General features: G+C 45.2%; 1 protein-coding gene across 2 annotated transcripts in view; it reads right to left on the bottom strand.

Moving 5' to 3' along the window:
- COL4A1 (collagen type IV alpha 1 chain) overlaps window positions 1–19,482 on the bottom strand; it is a 152,480-nt gene that overhangs the window by 59,620 nt on the left and 73,378 nt on the right. For both annotated transcript variants that reach the window (XM_023217643.1, XM_023217644.1), the window contains exons 3-8: window positions 3,596–3,685; window positions 3,444–3,488; window positions 2,229–2,273; window positions 2,072–2,134; window positions 1,528–1,581; window positions 1,306–1,332 (exon numbers count right to left, since the gene is read on the bottom strand). In XM_023217643.1, coding sequence (XP_023073411.1) covers window positions 1,306–1,332; window positions 1,528–1,581; window positions 2,072–2,134; window positions 2,229–2,273; window positions 3,444–3,488; window positions 3,596–3,685 — 324 coding nt within the window. The remainder of the gene's footprint in view (window positions 1–1,305; window positions 1,333–1,527; window positions 1,582–2,071; window positions 2,135–2,228; window positions 2,274–3,443; window positions 3,489–3,595; window positions 3,686–19,482) is intronic.

Below are 19,482 nucleotides of genomic sequence, written 5' to 3'. Positions count from 1 at the left end.
AGTCTGGGATTTAGACCCCGTCTACACTGCAAATCAACAGCCTGGCATCCCTCCCATCATGATTGCCATGCTAATGACCAGCTTTAACCAATGAATGGTCAACTCAGCCGCAGCCAGGACTGAATGTAGAGACGGCTAAACAAAGGGGTCCGCAACACCGTGCACAGGACCACCCCAACTCTAGACAAGGGCCCCTGTCCCTAGTTAAAAGACTACTGTGTGACCACGGGCTCTTCTCACAAAACAAGAATTCTCTTTTGAGAAAAGGCCCAGGACGAATACTTTTATAAGAGCAGGGTGTAATGGTAAATTTTATCTGTCAACTTGGTCAGGCCACATTATTGGGTTAAACACCAGTCCAGATGTTTCTGTGAAGGGATTTTTAAAATGAGAGTGACACTTAAATCAGTAGACTCCGAATAAGGCAAATGGCCCTCCATAATGCTGGTGGGCCTCATCCCATCAGTTGAAGGCCTTACAGGATAAAAGACTGACCTTCCTGGAGGAAGAAGGAATTCTGCCCACACACCGCCTTCGGACTCAAGACTACAACTCCACCCCTTCCCTGGGGTCCAGCCTGCCCACTCACCCTGCAGGTGTTGAGCTTGCCGGCCCCCACAGTCATGAGTACCAGTGCTTTAGAGGCCGTTTCCCCTCTCTCTGGCTACACACACATAGGCCACTGGTTCTGTGTCTCTGGAGCACGCTGACACACAGGGCTATTATGAGGATCTATTTCCTACGTGTTCTGATTCACAGGCGCACAGGGACTCTGAGCCTCATCCAGGTAAGTGGTTATCTTCCTGCAGCTGCTGAGACCTACAAGCCTCCCTTGGACAGGACTGCTCCCAACACCCAGATACCCGAGGTCCCCACCCTGTGCCCAAGCACAGGCCACACATTACGGGACTGCACCTTCGGAGGTCGGGCTGATGCCAGCAGCTGAGCCCCAAGACAGCAGCACCCCGCCTGGGAAAAGCTGTCCCAGGTTCCCTCCTGGCAAGTCTGAGAGGCACCCAGGAAGCTCCATTCTCCGATCTGCCCACCCCGGTTTGGGCGAAGTGAGCCTTCGCCACCACGCCAGGCCTCCTTCCACTGCTTACTCCCCATTAAGACACTCCAGTCTGAACATTAGAGTCTAAAATCTGAGTTTGTGTATTACTTATACAGTCTTTTAATGTAACGGAGTTTAGGGAAATGTGTTCAGAAGCAATCGATCAGCCAAAGTGGTTTAAAGAAAACGGCACTTGTTTTAAACAGATTCCCTGTAATGAATCCAATAAAGCAAAACAAAATAAAATGTACCTTCATTCCTGGTAACCCTGGTGGTCCCTAAAAAAGAAAGTTCTGGTGTTAGTTTTGTTTTTCTCAAAATGCCATTAGCATTAAAATTGTTATTATATAATATTATATGTAAAATATAAGTTATTAAAACATAAGCAAAGAAAGAAAGAAAAGGAAATGGAATGAGAAGAGAGAAGTTATAACTAAAAGAAAGAGGTTCTGCCCTAAATAACCTCTACTCACGGGATTTCCAGCGAAACCAGGCAAGCCAGGAGGCCCGAGCGGCCCTCTCTCCCCCTGGGGAGACAGCAGAGCGTCATTCATACACACTGTGTGCAGACACATCAGCCCTGACACCGCATGAGTTACTCTGCCCCACCCTTCACTTGTTGGTTAAAATCATTTCCTAAAAACAGTTTGTCACAAGCTCTGCTGCTGGGTACCACTTTATGAAAGAAGAAATAGACTTGATAGTATCATTAATAGGGACAAAGGCCCAGAATGGCATTTTCTTACGCGATGTGGTAAATGATTACCGGTAATAACTTTCATGCTTAAATGAAATTTTAGGATAAAAGTCTACAAAAAAGAAAGGAACAATTACATCTTTCTGATACACTAAATATGGGAAAATTGTATTTCCTTACCAAATAAAGCAAATTTTAAGACAAGTAACTTTCCGATTGTGGCAAATAAAACTCTATTAACAGAGTCACACTACCTGACTCCTTAATGTGCAAAATTACATAAACGCACACGAAAAGGAGGGTCTCGGTTCTGGATTTACCTTTGTGCCATTGCATCCTGGAATACCTGGGGGGCCTGGTGGGCCGTCTTGGCCAGGAATACCCTGCAATTAAGAAAGTGAAAATGTAACCCAAACAGAAAATCACCTGACGGAAAAATATTTCCTAAAAGAAGTAGAGTGCATTTTCTATACATACGGGAAGTCCTGGGTTTCCAGGGTAGCCAGACGCTCCCGGGGGTCCCTGTGAGGGTGGAAGTAAAAGCATGTCAGTGAAAAGCCGGAAGCCTCACTTCCTCCTACTGCATCCACCTGGTTAATGGAGTTGTGCCCTCATTTTTGGTGTCTGGAACACACACACACAAAGCAGACAGTGCACTCTGCACAAGAGGCAGTGGAGGGCACAGGCCAGGGCAGATCGCCCAGGCTTACAGAGCAACGCTACACCCAAAGCACACTACTGCCATTCGCAACTGCTAAGATGTGGAACCAGCGTAAGTACCTACCACCCAATGAGTGGATAGTGAAAAGGTAGAATCCACGTACCATGGAACACTACTCAGCCACAACAAGGAACAAAACGATGTCTTTTGCAGCAACTTGAATGGAGCTAGAGGCCATTATTCTAAGTGAAGTAACCCAGGAATGGGAAACCAAACACCGTATGTTCTCACTTACAAGTGGCAGCTAAGCTACAGGGATGTAAAGGCGTAAGAGTAATACAATGGACTTCGGGACTCAGGTGAGGGGAAGGCTGGAAAGGGGTGAGGGATAAAAAACTACGTAACAGGTAGAGTGTACACTGCTTGGATGACAGGTGCACTAAAACCTCAGAAACCACCACAGAAGAACTTATCCATGCAACCAAAAACCACCTGTACCAAAAAAAAAAAAACTATTGAAATAAAAAAAATTAAAAAGTAAGTTTTTAAAAAGCTGACTGCTGATCCCTTCAAACATCAGGCTGCCCATGCACAAAATAACTCTGCTCCCATTTCACCTTTACCAAGAGGCAGAGAGGAGGAAGAGCAAGGCTGGCTCTGAAAATACCACGACTTTTCCATTAAATGAAGTCATCTCTAATGACTGTGGACGCATCATCAGTCGTACCTTCCCCCAAATTAAAATATGCCCAGAAGAGATTCCTGAAGAAGAACAAATGGGGGAAAACAAGTTTGCAGAACCAAGGACTAAGGAGCTCAGCCTGTGCACAGGCCCCGTGGGAAGGCCTGGGGCTCAGGGAGTCGTGGGCTGCTGCTCACTGCCTGCCCCGCACCTGCCTGCCCGCGCTGTGTGAGCTGGCAGAGGAGACGGAGGACAAGGGCTCGGAGAAAGGAGGGGAAAGGTGCCCGACTCTGGGAGCCGGCCTGTCCCACGTGTGGAATCATCGACTGTGAGTGCCAACTATACTCACTCTTGTCCCTTTTGTTCCAGGTAGTCCTGGTTCTCCAGTATCACCCTGGAACAGAACAGAAATGCCGTTGTCATTGATCACCGTTATCCCAAGAATACATCCACCTGGGCAATCTTACATCCACCCACCCCCAATCCCACAGCCCTGCTTACCTTTTGTCCTGGTGGTCCCTGCGGCCCCTCAGGTCCTTGCATTCCAGGAAACCCAATGACACCTTGTAACCCTGGGAGGCCTCTCTCGCCCTATAGAAGAGGAACATAAGTCAGGCAAAAGGCAGCAGTAAAGAAACAGAGGAAGGAATCGCTGACCAACTGTGATGGCTTTTTTTTTTTTTTTTGAGATGCAGTCTTACTCGTTGCCCAGGCTGGAATGCAGTGGCATGATCTCTGCTCACTGCAACGTCCACTGCCTGAGTTCAAGGGATTCTCCTGCCTCAGCCTCCTGGGTAGCTGGGATTACAGGTGCGTGTCACTACGCCGGCTAATTTTTGTATTTTTAGTAGAGGTGGGGTTTCACCGTGTTGGTCAGGCTGGTCTCAAACTTCTGATGTCAGGTGATCCACCCTCCTCAGCCTCCAAAAGTGCTGGGATTACAGGCATGGGCTATCACGCCTGGTCTGTGATGGCTAATTTTCAGTGACAAGTTGACTGGGTCACAGGACACCCAGATAGCTGGTAAAGCATAACTTCTGGGTGTGTTTTTGAGGGTGTGTTTCTGGAAGAGATTGGCATTTGAATCCATGGACAGTAAGGAAGATGTGCCCTCACCCAAGGTGAGCAGGTGCCATTGTCAGCAGAGTCCCGGATAGAACAAAAAGGCAGAAGAGAGGCCAATTCTCTCTCTTCTGGAGCTGGGACAGCCATCTTCTCCGGCCCTTGGACATCAGAACTCTGGGTTCTCTGGCCTTCGGATTCAGGGACTTGTACCACTAGCCCCTTGGGCTCTCCAGCCGCTGGCCTTGGACCAAGTTACACTTTAGGAGTCCCCAAGTTCCCAAGTTTGCAGGTGGCAGATCATGGAACTCCTCAGCCTCCATAATCCTATGAGCCACTTCCCATAATAAATCTAAGTATCATCCAGCCTTGCGCAAGTCCACAGTGAGTGTCTGGAAACAGACAGCAACGACTACTTCAGGCGGCTTCGCTCTACTGCGTTTCAAACTCTTGAGGACAGAAAATCTTTCTATCTCATTCCTGGCACAATCCTTTCTATATACTAAATGCCAAATGATTTCTTGGGTAAATAAAATAATAAATAGTGAGGCATTTTTCACTGAACTGGTTATAATTTCACTTGATCATTGGAACCCTCCTGTTAGCAACAGTCTCAGTGCTGAGATTTTGTGACGGATCCTCCAAGACGTCTTCCTCTTCAGAGAGCATTAGGAGGTGAGGGTGGGCGGAGTCCACAGGGTGAACCTCACGCCAGATGTTGAGCCTCCCCTGGGCCGTCATGGGTGATGGTGGGATTTAATGAGAATGTCTTTCAAGAGTGTTTTTTGGGCTGGGTGCGGTGGCTCATGCCACTTTGGAAGCGGCCCAGCACTTTGGGAGATCGAGGCAGGCAGATCACCAGATGTCAGGAGTTCAAGACCAGCCTGGTCAACATGGAAAAACCCTGTCTCTACTAAAAAATGCAAAAATTAGTTGGTGTAGTGGCACACGCCTGTAATCTCAGTTACTCAGGAGACTGAGGCTGGAGAATCACTTGAACCTGGGAGGCAGAGGTTGCAGTGAGCCAAGATCGTGCCACTGTACTCCAACCAGGGAGACAGAGTCAGACTCTGTCTCAAAACAACAACAACAACAACAAACCCATAACCATGATAAGAAATCGAGAAAACCTATTTACAGTGAGTGGACTTTGATGCAGTCTTACCATACGAATTGGGTAGATTCGGTGACGACTGTTAGCTGATTTAAAAACAGAAGGCAGGCACTTTGGAGATCACAGGCAGGATTACTTAGTGTTCAGTGCCTTTCTCAAAGTTGCATTCGTTGAAAGTAAAAATCAACTGACAAGCTCTATGTCACATAACATAAACATCCAAAGTCATCCTTCTTTCCAAACCACTCAGCCAGTCCTGGCACTTACTGGTGAATTAACTGCCTGCTCCATTTTTACAAACGCAGGGAGGAGGTTATGAACCTGGGACTCACCCGCCACGCCGCCACAGAGCTGTGGGCTTCATTGAAAGGATACGTCAGGAGTCTAGCCACAGTATGTGGATAAATATGGGAGAGATTGTTTCAAACCCTGGAGAACTGAATCAAAGAGTAAGCGGATTAAAGAACCTCAGGACTCATAGTGTGGCACTGCCCCTCAGGCCAGCAGCATCCGGGGAATCGGCCAGAAGAGCAGACATGGCCCCACGAGGGCCCTGAGCCCAGGGTTTGACAGGGAAGGCTGGCTCCTTCTCCCTGGGGCCTGTTACAGTGAGCAAAGAAAAACATTCCCAGACCAGGACTTGTTCAAATGAAGAGCTCCTTAAATACACCCTGCAGTGATGGCCCCGGGACACAACGGCAGAAAGTCCTGCTGTAAGGAGTTATGGCGTACAAGGTCACCAAGCTGGGGCACCCGGTTTTTGGATGTAGGAAAAGCCTGCTCAAACCAGAATAGGACTGAACTCCAAACAGTGGCTAAAATAAATAAATAAATCCGGAGTTGTGTGGCCCCGAATCACCCAGTGTCAGGCAGGAAGGACGTGAGAAGGGCGTGTCCATGTAGAAGCTTTCTAATACATTTGGTGGAGTATTTTTAGAACGTAATGAATATTGGCAGTATCGCCATGAGACCAGCGACGATAAGATTTTATAATTCTCAATTTAACCACGGAATGCACTGAGGACCAGCGCCAGATGAACTGATTTCCACAAGTTTCTCACTGAGTCAGCACTACAGCCAGAAATAGAAATGAGGTCAGCCTGCACCACAGTCCCTATTTTTTCTGGGTCACTAGAGCAAGCTGGTTCCCAGCAGAACATCAAACAATTCACAAACTTAATGTTAGCCCAAGGTACCCACCCTTTTATGTCCATTTCACAGATAGGGAAATTAAGATTCCGATGCTTAACTGACTTGTCATATGTCACTGGGTGACCCCTCATGCTGCTGGGAACAGAACACAGAAACCCAAATTCCCAGGCCTTGCTTTTACCGCAAGAACACATTCTTTCCCAAATGTCACCAGAAAGCTTAAGCAATCTGTGTATCCCCAGAGCTTTGAAATGAAGGCGCTAAGAAGGAAGTGACTCCTCCACGGACATGGTTCTTGCCATTCCCCACATATTTTTTTAATGTTCTTAATCTTTCATCCAGATAAAAGTGCACACAAATAATCTAACACTCTGGACCCTGTCCAAGGTTATTATGGGAACCAGAGCAGGGCAAACAGACAGGATAAGCACTTAAACAGCTATACAGTTAGCTGGCGACCAGCATGCAGTATGGAGCCAAGTGATTCCTCCGAGCTTTTAGCACATTTCCACCAGGATTATAAGAAGAGCAAAGAGCTGGACATGTTGTGCAAAGGTTATTGGAGCTAGCAGTGTCCAAGCCAGACTTTGCAGCTGCAACTAGCAATGCTACCACCACGGCCACCGTGACCCCCCCTTCCACTGGAGCTCTAGGCAGAATGTGAGCAGTTAGAGTCAGGGAGCAACAGGGCCCTCGATAGTCTGTTTCCCATGACGTGCTCAGGGCAAAGTCCAAAACTCCATGGTGGCCACAGACTTCATGTCAGGCCAAAATGAAAACCACAACCACGGTCTGTCACAGCACTGACTATTCAAAGTGGAAGAAACAAACAAGAAACTTGAAAAATACTCTACAGAAAGTTTTCATGCAGCTCAACCTTGTGCTCTCACTGCTGAACATCAGTGCAACGTAGGGCGCTGATCGAAAGAGGGAAATTCTACACCAAAACTGGAGATGATTACTGCTGAGTCCTCAAATGATGAAATTCAGAACTTGTCGAGGGAGAACAAAGTGCCATTGTCTATAAAGATGAAAGAATATAACATGGAGAATAATCTTGGCACCAAAATTAGGCATTCTAAATGAGGCATGAAATAGGGTTTCATGTATGGAGCAACTTAAAATTCTTGCTTAATGCATTACCTAAAGCAAACATATACTTTTTATAAATCCTTAAAATGCGTGGAGAGAAAGTCATTTTATGATACCCAATTCTTTCCCTTCCTCTTCCAAGGCTTGTAGAAACAAGTTCATGATTCAGGAAATCAAATACTCATATAAGCTTCCGTCACAGCTAAGTCAGAAATTCAAATACAAATCAAATACCCAGGACAGCTGAAGTTGAAATAGCATGAAGTTTCTAAATGTGGGAGGAAAATATAATTACCAACAACAAAAACTGAGGTTAACACAAAATATACCTAGAATAAGCAGTCATCAAAATTCTTACTGTCAAAGGTCCTATGACGTCTGTTTCAGAGGCCGACATGGAATCTGTATCTTTAAATCAAAATTTTAATGGATTTTTCCAGTCTGAAATATTAGGATCATGGATCTTCACAATGGACTGAAGCACACACAGAGATGCTGCCAGCACTCTGGGGCTTTCTCTATGCACGGACTGAGTGCGGACACTGGGTCTGGTACTAAGCACTGAGTGTACTGGGTATGGCAGCCTCCATGTGCTGGGTGCAATCACGGGAAACAAGCAATGCTCACCAGGGAGACTGCAATTCCTTCTCCACCTCGACCCTGTAACTTCTTCACAGGCAATGAAATTGTTTTATTCATTCATGGTGTTTGAATTCAATACAATGTCATGGGATGCTGAACTAGCCAATTGCATTACATGATGCTCAGCATGAGGCGGGATTCCACATATGAGTCTTAAAAACTTTAAGAGGTAGTCAAAAGTTACCGGGCAGGACATGGCCCCCGGCACCTTCGCAGTCTAAGCATTCCGGGCACCATTACAGACTGGCCGGAGTCCGCAGCAGTGGCTGAGAGGCGCAGGGCAAGCTGCATTCGGGACCACGCTGGCTCTGCTGCTGCTTTCTGTCATCGAGCGCCTCGAGATTTCCATTTACGAGCAAGACTGCAAATCATTCAGTGAATCAAAGCCCTCACATTCGAAGCCAGAGCTCACCAAGTATCCAGTGAAAAGGAAATGATGTCAAGGATGGGTCACAGTCAGCGGGTGACTGCGGAACTCTTTCAGAAATTCCACAAGGCCAACTCCTTGAGCCCAACCACCATCAGAAGAGACATCTGCAGGACCATTTCCTGGATGCCGCCGCTGGGAAGGGGTGGGAAGGCTGCGGTCGGTGCCGCGGGGTCATGGAAAACTCAGTGGCGAGGCCCCGTTGGGAGCTCCCCCAACGCCATGAGGCTTGACATGAGGGCAGGAATACTGCCACCGCAGTACGAGGGGGGACAGGATGCAAGGAGGTCCCCTAGAGGGTCTGCTTTCCCTAAGAGGAAGGCGTGAGTGCGCACTCTCCTTTGCTCTAGGAGACATACAACTGAACTCTTAAAAAGATGTCTATGTGTTCATTAGAAGTATGTGAATGAAATTTAACAATGTGGATTGTTGCACTTAGCAGCATTATCATTACTGTTATTTCTTGCATCTAAATATTTAACATTAAAGCAGCAAAGATTAAACTGATCACACATAAAAAGTGTGACTGCAAATCTGTATCTTCCTCCTGAAACTCTTATTTCTCCCTCCAGCCCAGACGTCTAGCTTGAGATAGTGAATATCAGGAAATGTGTGCGGTGGCCCTCCATCAACTGTGTGGGTATACGCAAGAGCTTGAGCAGCGCATTCAGATGCACCTCAGCTTACGATGCGGTACGTCCCAATAAGACCACTGTAAGTTGAGATCCTGTCTCAAAAAATATATATATATAATATGTAATATATGTTACATATATTATATATTATACTATATATCATGTATACTATATATATTATATATACTATATATAGGATCTCACTCTGTCACTGAGGCTGGATTGCAGTGGTACTATCTTGAGTCACTGCAACCTCAGCCTCCCCAGCAGCTCTGTTACAGTACTGAGCCACCATGCCCTACTAATGTTTGTATTTTTAGTAGAGACGGGGTTTTGCCGTGTTGGCCAGGCTGGTCTTGAACTCCTAACCTCATGTGATCTGCCCGCCTTGTACTCCTAAAGTGCTGGAATTACAGGCATGAGCTACTGCACCCAGCCCAATAGAAAATATTTTTAAGTCAAAAACACATTTAATACACCCGACCTACCTAACATTGTAGCTTAGCCTAGCCATCCTTAAACGTGCTCAGAAAACTTACACTGGCCTACGCTGGGCAAAACTGTCTAATACAAAGCCTGTTTTATAATAAAGTGTTTAATATCTTTTGTTATTTATTGAATTCTGTATCCAAAGCGAAAACCAGAACGGCTCGCGGCCCCTGACTGGCATTGCGAGAGTTGCTATCGCACGACGTTAGCCCAGGAAAAGATCAAAATTCAAAATTTTGATCTTTTGAATTTTGATCTTTCAAAATCCATGACCTTCAGATACCATGAGAGCTGTCCTATTTCTAGAAGACTTCTGGACTCGTCCTCTTCGAAAGCATGTGGGGTTATTTGGGCAAGTTCCTCATTTCATGGGCCTCCACTGTCCTCCTGACCATCACTAGCGTTGTTCTGAGTAGTCCCAAGGCTGCCGATGATGGAGATGAGCAAGTTTGTGTGAAGAATGGGAGAGAACTCAGTCCTGGAGCCTCCTGGCCAAAAGAACAGTGGCTAGGGTCTGAGGACTGGGACAAACTAGAAGTGAAAATGCCTTCTTCCATATGGCCAAGCCTGGACTGTAACTTTTATACTGGACTTCTGGCCCCAGGATTCCTGAGTGGAAAATCCGAAGCCCTCACGACAAGGTCCATGTGATGGAGAAGGTCCACCTTGTGTTCAGCAAATGCCTGCCTGCAGCTACAGCACTGAACGCAGAACTGTCTCCAGGAGTCCATGCTCAAGGAGAGATTTCTGTTGGACAAATCCTGATGTTGAAACATTATCTAAGCCCATGATGAATTCTGGCACAATTCTAGGCTCAAGTATTCTAATATGAATTTTAACATTCACTATGAAGTTGACTGACAGAGCTGAACACTCAAGCCACATGTCATCCAAAGCTAGAAGGCGATGGTTACCAAGGAGATGCATGGTGAATATTTCTGATAGATCCATATTCACAAAGAAATAAAACTATAGATATTTTCTGATCCATGAAAATCCACTTTGCACATCAGCTTGAAAGAAAAAAAAATTTAAGAGTCCTTCACAAAATGCTTTCTAAAGAGCTATCACTCAACACAAGAATAGCTCAAGGGAGCCCTCAGTGTGGTCTTCTTATAAACAATTTAAAACTTCCCCGAAAGCCATCCAAAAGCAAACAAACCATCTGACGTCCCCGAACCAGTAAAAACCTTCTAGGAGAACTGAGAGCTGATGAATTACTGGCAGCCAAAAAAAATCTTAAAAATTTCCAAAGGTCCTTACTTTTTAGCAAAGTTCCAGACATTTGTCTGTGATGAAAGTCGAGACTCACTCATGGAAGCCCACAGCTAAGCTGTGAGCAGCAGCAAAGGCCTCCAGAGGCAACTATTATCTTCAATAGTTTGTTTCTTATCTTCTTCAGAAAAAAACAGTCCTAAACGCTCTCATTAACTCTTACTCCAAGGCAGTACTCCATTTCAAATATTGTTAAGCAGAACCATGTTAAGTCAGTCCCCCAAAGCAGTCAGATTTCCACGTTGGAGAGGGAGAAAAATATGATGATCTTTTTCCAAAGGCTTGTGAACCTGCCCAGTCGGATTCCATGTGTACCTGCGCTCAGGCAGTGCATCTTTCATCAATAGCTTAATTCTGTTTTCCCATCAAACCACACCAGCACACAGTGCGTTCTCTGGAAACCCTTGTATTTTCCTGGCTCTGGACTCCATCAACAACACATTCAAAGGCCCATGTGAAAGGCCAGGGCGTCCATAGACACCCACCCTTCAGCCACCTCCAGGCACCTGCGACCCACACAGCAGCACCCCAGGGCCCTGGCACCCCTCAGCACATTGGAGAGCGCTGCCTCAATCTGAAACAGGTACATTCACACCCTCCCCGGTGGGCCCTGGCACCTCAGACACACCCATGGGATCTCGGCCAAGCATCCCCTTGTTGAAGAAGTACTCAGACACCGAATGATCTGGAGAAAACCCAAACTCTGGCAGACAGTGGATCCAGCCGGTGACACGACCAGGGGAAGAGCCAGTGGCCTGAATCAAGTCTTGGGTGAGGAGCCTCCGTGGGCTGCAGCTGCTGGCCACTAGAGGGAGCTCTGGGACCATACATTTCCCCCCAAATGACCTAAAACTCCCTGGTGGACCTTAAAGTATTAAGCCTTTTCCTTAAATTTTCATTGTAGTAATACATTACTATAAAAATATTAAATATTCAGGGCCAGTGAACACATGCTGTGGGCAGAGTGAGAGAAATCACTTTGATATGGCCTAAAAACTCTATGGTAAATATTTTTTATTAGGATTCAAAATTTAATTAAAATTAAAAATAAAAACTAGTAACCTGAATATTGAGGCTACTGCATTACAGGTAAATGCAGTCAGCCTATAAATAATGAGAATGATGGATATTTTCTGGATAGCATTTTCACATCCATTTTATAAATTGGGAGAGTATTTGAATCTAATGACAATACAGAAAAAAATAGCAAATTCAATTTTTAAAGTAACTGTATGGAAATAGAAAATACTGAAAAAATTAAATTCTACAAAACATGCATAAAGTAGATACAAATGTGATCACAGGGGACTCTCTAAGAAACCACTACTAAACATCCCACTGCCAGTAAAACTTATTTAAAGTTTCTTCTTTGGTCTTCTTCCACTACAAGTTTATAGAAAACTTAGGCATTAAGGTAATTCAGTCCATTCTCCTGAGTTTTGCCAAATCTAAAAGAAAAATAAAATCTATCCAGTTTTTTGGCTCCCAAAAAAGATAGTAACATTCTCTCCTTTGCTTAACCTATCAACATGAACAGTCATTAAAACCGAAATCACAGACGCCTCTCCCTAAACCTATTACCTAACATTCTGTTTCTCAAATACATATTTTTAAAAATATCTTTAAAATGAGAAAAACAGTACAGAAAACAAGTGTTATGCTACAGGCTTGGAACCTCACTTGCTGCAGTTATGGATGGTATGGATGGTTGCGCATGTTGCACACTGCAGCAATCAGGGGCCAAAAGCAGCCACTGAAGCTAGGTGTTGGCACAGCAGGAGGCCTTTATCTAATACGACAAAGCTGGAAAAAGCCCAGTGGTAGCAAAATCATCCTTCAAATAAGTTGCACAGAGCTCTCTGGGGTTCCTGCCATCCCAAGGATGACATCCCAAGGATGTCAGGACACACCAACCAAGAGGCAGCCTCCATGTAGACTTTAGAGGCTTGGTACTGACCTGCCAAGAGTTGGGAAGCCAACTGAGGAATGTCCCTCAAGAGAGCCCTAATCCAGGGCAGGGGCTAAACTGCCCAGTCACCAAGGCCAACACTTTGGCTGGCTTTTGGTTTTGGTTTTACTTACTCCATTAAAACATAGATATACATATATATACACAAAATACTATCCTCAAAGAGCTAGAAATGGACACGGCATAAATGAATGCTTCCAACTTGAGCTCCGGCCATTACAGGAATGATCACACTTAGGATTGCTGAGAGTCTGCACGTGAAATCATGCCTCTGCTCACCCGCACAACTGTCTTTTTTTTGAAGTTCCATGAAATGTATCACAATTCTAGGTCATGACTCAGTGAAAGATTTGGGAGAAGAAGAACGATTGCAGGAACATAATAATTGATAACAAAACGTCAATAAGAGGTTAGCTGTCTTCTGAGTTTCTATAAGAAAAATAAATAAATAAATATATATATGTTTTTGAGATGGAGTCTTGCTCTGTCACCCAGGCTGGAGTGCAGCGGCATGATCTTGGTTCACTGTAACCTCCGCCTCCCAGATTCAAGCGATTCTTGTGCCTTGGCTTCCCAAGTAGCTGGGATTACAGATGCGCACCATCATGCCTGGCTAATTTTTGTATTTTTAGTAGATATAGAATTTCACCATCTTGGCCAGGCTGGTCTCCAACTCCTGACCTCAGGTGATCCGCCAGCCTCGGCCTCCCAAAGTGCTGGTATTACAGGCATGAGCCAACGCTCCTGACCTAATTTTTTCTTACAAAGACACTTTGCTTTATTTTCATTAGCTCCAAAGCAAGGACCCTGAGGGTTCGAAAGACGTGTTCTACATTAACAGAAATGTTGAAAAATGCCAATTAGTGCTTAAGTACTTAGCTGAGGATGTTATTAACTAGAACTTAATAACGTATGTGGGTGTGGGGCAGCAATGTGGAACAAAACGAGGACACAGAAAAGGCAGGAAACACCACAAGGTAGGTGATGAATTTTTTTTTTTTTTTGGTCTGTGATAAAAATAAACTTGAAAAATGTAGATGAAATACTCTGAAGTTAAGAATTATAGTTAAGAGCCTGGGCGCGGTGGCTTGAGCCTGTAATCCCAGCACTTTGGGAGGCCGAGGCGGGTGGATCACGAGGTCAGGAGATCGAGACCATCCTGGCTAACACGGTGAAACCCCATCTCTACTAAAAATACAAAAAATTAGCTGGGTGTGGTGGCGGGCTCCTGTAGCCCCAGCTGCTTGGGAGGCTGAGGCAGGAGAACGTCGTGAACCCAGGAGGCGGAGCTTGCAGTGAGCGGAGATCTCGCCACTGCACTCCAGCCTGGGCGACAGAGCAAGACTCCGTCTCAAAAAAAAGAAAAGGAATTATAGTTAATAATACAAAAGCATGCAAGACAGTCTTCAGGTTTACACCTTGAGATAATTGCTCATTGGCAATTAAAAAAAAACTTTAATTTTTTTTCTTAAAAATCTGTTAGATATAATTGTTTATAAAAAATGGGTTTTACAGGTGCCCTGCCAGGGGACATCACAGGTCCCCATTCTCTGAGTGGTCCTGTAGCCCCTGTGGTTCCCCTGCCAGGGCGTGCACAGCCACACACACCTGCAGGAGATGCTGGAACCCATGAGGCAGTGACTGGCATTCCCTCTAGTTCCCTCCCACAGCACCTCGAACAGATGGCACAGGGTAAGTACTCAATTAATATTGTCATGACTGGGCTGGGTGCGGTGGCTCACGTCTGTAATCCCAGCACTTTGGGAGGCCAAGGCGGGTGGATCACCTGAGGTCAGGAGTTCAAGACCAGCCTGGCCAACATGATGAAAGCTCGTCTCTACTAAAAATACAAAAACTAGCCCAGCGTGGTGGCACATGCCTGTAATCTCAGCTACTCAGGAGGTTGAGACAGGAGAATCGCTTGAACCCAGGAGGCAGAGGTTGCAGTGAGCTGAGATCATGCCATTGCACTCCAGCCTGGGTGACAATGCAAGACTCCATCTCAAAAAATAAATAAATAAAAATATTTTCATGAGTGAATCAGGAAAGATCCCAAGAAAATGATGTAAATCTATAAGAGGGTACAGATTTAGGAACCCTATTTTCAAACGACTGCAAAAACAAGCACCTGCACTCCAAGTGAGCACGTGTAGCTCTGGGCGCCCTGTTTTCCATGCTCTCTTTTCAGTCACTGCATGGATGGGCAAAGAACCTAAGCCCGGAGCCAGAACATTCTGGTGCTGGCTCCAGCGCCAACCCCTGGGACGCTCTGAAAATCAGCTAGCTTTACCATCATCTGTAAGTCAGGGATGAGTCCACCTGCCTGGCTCACGTGGCAGCATGATTTTAAAAATCAAACGTGCTCAAGTATTCAGTTAAATGCTGCACAAATGGTTCTGAAAGAAACTGGTCTGACTTTACTGCTTTTTAAACACATAAATATTTTGTGTTTATTCTCACGATTTCTATGTCCAACAAGCCAGCTGCATGTCCTCTGAAGCCACACAATGTTTTAAAAGAGAATGAAAAGGACACACTGCTAGTGTTCCCACAAGTCATGACCTAGGAAGTATCTCATTCCTGTTTTTGTGGCTAAGACAGACACAAGAAAATTGGAATTTCTTGAGTATTTTAAAAAGATGACTGTTTCAAGAAACTCCCCCCTTTATCTTATACTCAAGGTTTTGTGTTTTTTCCTTAATAAATATCTCTGGAATTCATGCTGTTCAAGCCGAGAACATTCATTTATTCTGTCAGGTCAGCCTGGGTCTTAGTAAAGCCACCACACTCCTCCATGGTAAGTCTGTAAGTAGCCAATGACATACATAGGTCTGAAATCCCCAGATTACTTTCTTACCCCCAAGCAAGTTACTTGCCTGTATCTTATCACTGATAACATTTTCCCCCAGGATGCCGCACTAATTTCAATACTCCATTAATCATTGTCACTCCATTGACTCCCAGATATACAATTGCCAGGTTAAAACTTCACAAACCAACTTTGCCCATAGAATACAATGTAATCTCGGCAGAGCTGAAGGTTTTACAAAACCCAGTATTAGCCTAACCTCATTAATTTGAAAAAGCAGTAGTGAGATCAATCTAAATTAATAAGTAACTGAATTTTAATCTCTTTTAAGTAAACACCATTAATTCCTTTAAAACATATACAGTCTATCCAAAGAAACTCAGCCAACATCTTGAAGTTTTTTCTTTTGTGTTTTGCTTAAAATCTTGGTTTTAAAACTGAATAGATAAGAAAAGCATATAATTGCAAACTCAATACAAAATATTGGTGTATAATTAAGACAATAAATAGCTACTTCATAACTACTTAAAAATGGTCTTCCCTGAGCTGGTAATCTCTCTTCACCTCAATGCTATTCATAAAATTGGCAAGCCTGTTTTCAAAAGATAATATGGAGCTATATTTTAATCCAAGGTGTGGCCCAATTATTTAAAAATTTCTATCAGTAAGATCTTATTTAATGCCATTTTCACTATGCCTAGTTTGTAGACGTTTTAAAGATTAAGCTTACAGTATCATTTCCTGCCTTTTTTTCTTAACTACTTAATGTCAATAGACTAAAATATTGAGATCTTTGGCTAGAAACTAAGATGTGGAAACAGACTAATTGGGTTATAGTTTGTAAATTATTAGGTATAAACTTTCTAATAAAAATAGATTGTAGAGTATATAAACATGTGATATTTTCCCACATATATGGAATTTTTTTAAAAGTTATATCCATTGGAGGATAGATGACCAAGCATGGGTACAGTAGACACACACACACACACACACACACACACACACACACACACACACACACAGAATCAGAGAGAGAGATAAATAGAGAGAGAAATGAAGAGACAAAGACGGAGAGACAGAAAGAGAGAGAAGCTTCACTAAGAGGCAGGTTGGGGGGACCTGGTTCCCATGCCCCCTGACTCCCCACTCCCAGGGTCTGAGGTCTCAGACACGTCACTGAGGCAATTTCTCTTTGGCAAGAGAGGGCCAGTCAGCCAAACACCCTGACATGGCCTTCCCTTGACTCCCAAATATACAATTGCCAACTTGGTGGAAATTCTGAGCTCTCATGGGAATCCTAACCCTACAGGCGCCCACCCTTGGTTCTCCACAGGGGGAATCAGCACTTTGTGTGACGAAACAGGGAAAGTGGTCATCTTTTTAACAGCTATTTGATATTCCACATAAATATCCTGCCGTGGGTTAGGCCCAGAATTTCGGGATAACAAATAAGGCAAGGACAGGGAGGCAGCCCTGTCGCGGGTATCCAGGGAACCCAGGGAGCCCCGCTGTGGAGGGACTGATCCCAGAGCCCTTCCTGGTCCCTATGGTCCCTAAATACGCCCTCCTGGGTGGAGCCACACCTCGCTGCACACACAGTCCTCAGGTGCCCATGTGAACGTCACCCTGGCTGGGCAAGAGGTGCACGGTGACAGGTGGGAAAGGCACGCACAGAGCCATACACGCGCCTTACAGGACTCAGGAAGGGCAGCTGGGCGGGACCATCGCGGAGCACCTGCCAAGTCACGTGCTTCTGCAGTAAAATCACCCACACGCTTCCAGAGCTGACACTTACCCAGCGATCAAGCTCAGGACGCCCCTGAGGAGTGGTGGGGCGGGGGCGGAAGGGGGGGTGTCTACATCAGGAACAAAATACTGGACAGGATGGAAAAGAACACTGTTCTTCTCTGTCACTGGGTGAAGCAGATTCCTTTAAAAATCCAATTTTGAAGGGCACACACTGAGTAGCTTCCGTGCAAGGTAAGTTTTTAATGACTACCCACTTCCGGGTCCATCACTACCCACTTCCGGGCCTGTCACTACCCACTTCCGTCGCACCCCGCAGGCGGCTCCTGCGCCCCCTCCATGTGGCAGCGGGAGCGGGGACGCCTTGGAAAGGAACACGTGACCCAGAATGTGAAAGAGCAGCCTCCAGGTTGGGGGACTCTTCTTTTAAACACAGGGAAGACACACATTTTGGATTAAGAATTTAACTTCCTAAAGGCAAGTGAGTGAGACAGGAAAGGAAACGGATGTTTATACCAACTCCCATGTCCCTAAATTATCATCTATTTCCCCTTCCCTTTTGGTTCATGTTCTTATCCAATAGGAAGGTCAAAGAAATGGCATCTGGTCAATTGTCTCCACAGGAGGGACAGTAATCAGAACAGTTGGTTAAGAAAGTCAGGCAAGATTTAAATAGAGTGACTTCAAGTACTAGTGTCCACTTCACATGCCCAGATAAAATGATTTTAGGAATAAAATATGGAGAACCAAATTGATTAGCGAACGGAAAAAAACCACAGACAGTGAGAAAAATGTAACAAAATTTCCCAGCTATGATTGCTTCAACTTGGGGATCACGATTTTTCAGAAAAGAAAAAGGGGAGGAAAACAGATAGCATTGGGGATTCAACAGACTTTGGTTTTCCCATCAGCAGATGTGAAGAGACAGGGAAGATGAAGGCACATTGGCTCAATACTGCAGAGTCACCGCTCCCCTTTCCTCAGAATACATCACCGAAAACATAGCTGACACTGAGGAAATGTCTGCTTGTGAAGTCATCACCCATTATGGGCCTGACCTTCCTTCACTTCAAATCAGTGGACAGTTCTGACATGTACTGCATACCAAAGTTCTTTTCGGTAAAATAGCTTTTGCTGTAGAAAGGCCAGTAACAGCAGAGCGTTGAAGTACCTCCAGTTTCACAGGAAAGATCCCAACTCAGAGGACATTAATATTTAGAAGGGTTTTAGAGGTCAGAGTCCCAACTCTTTCCTGTTAGGAGGTTTTCAACTTTAAATCTGAATGACTCAAATTTTTTCAGATTGAGAAATTTCCAGCCAATTACACAGTTACCTAAACACAGCTGGGATGCATTTTGTCATCACACATCACTGTACATGTGTGGTATGTCCTGCATCCCAGGATAATAAAAGTGCTGTGTTCTGAATGTCCATGCCCCACCCCCCCGAAATTCCTGTGTGGAAATTCTAACCCCTAAGGTGATAGCATGGAGGTGGGGCCTTGGGAGGTGGTGTGGCTCATGAACAGAATTAGTATTCTTACAAAAAAGACCCCAGAGAGAGTCCCTGACCTTGCGCTGCCTATGAGGAAGGGGTTCACAGCTGAGCTCGAATCTGCTGGAGCCTTGATCTTGGACTTCCAGCCTCCAGCACTGGGAGGAACGCATTTCTGCTGCTGAAGCCACCCAGTCTGTGGTATGCTGTTTCAGCATCCTGGGGAGACTAAGAGGAAAAGAAAAAACCCTATGCCTATGCCCTGTAAAATGTCAGTAATTTCCTTGGGCCCCACTTCTGACCTTCACCCTCTTGTGGGTGACTTCTGCCGGCTGGCCGTGGCTCTCACTCCACAGTCACTGCCCTCCTAGCTTGGCCCACCAGCTCTCCTGTCCCCTCCCACAGCATCAAATCCATACTGAGTGCCCAAGAGCAGCACCCTCCAAAACCCCCAACTCAGGAAAAAGGAGCAGAGCCAA

This window comes from Piliocolobus tephrosceles, chromosome X (genome assembly GCF_002776525.5).
Source record: "Piliocolobus tephrosceles isolate RC106 chromosome X, ASM277652v3, whole genome shotgun sequence".
Lineage (NCBI taxonomy): Eukaryota > Metazoa > Chordata > Mammalia > Primates > Cercopithecidae > Piliocolobus > Piliocolobus tephrosceles.
This window is presented reverse-complemented; position numbering and strand designations above follow the sequence as displayed.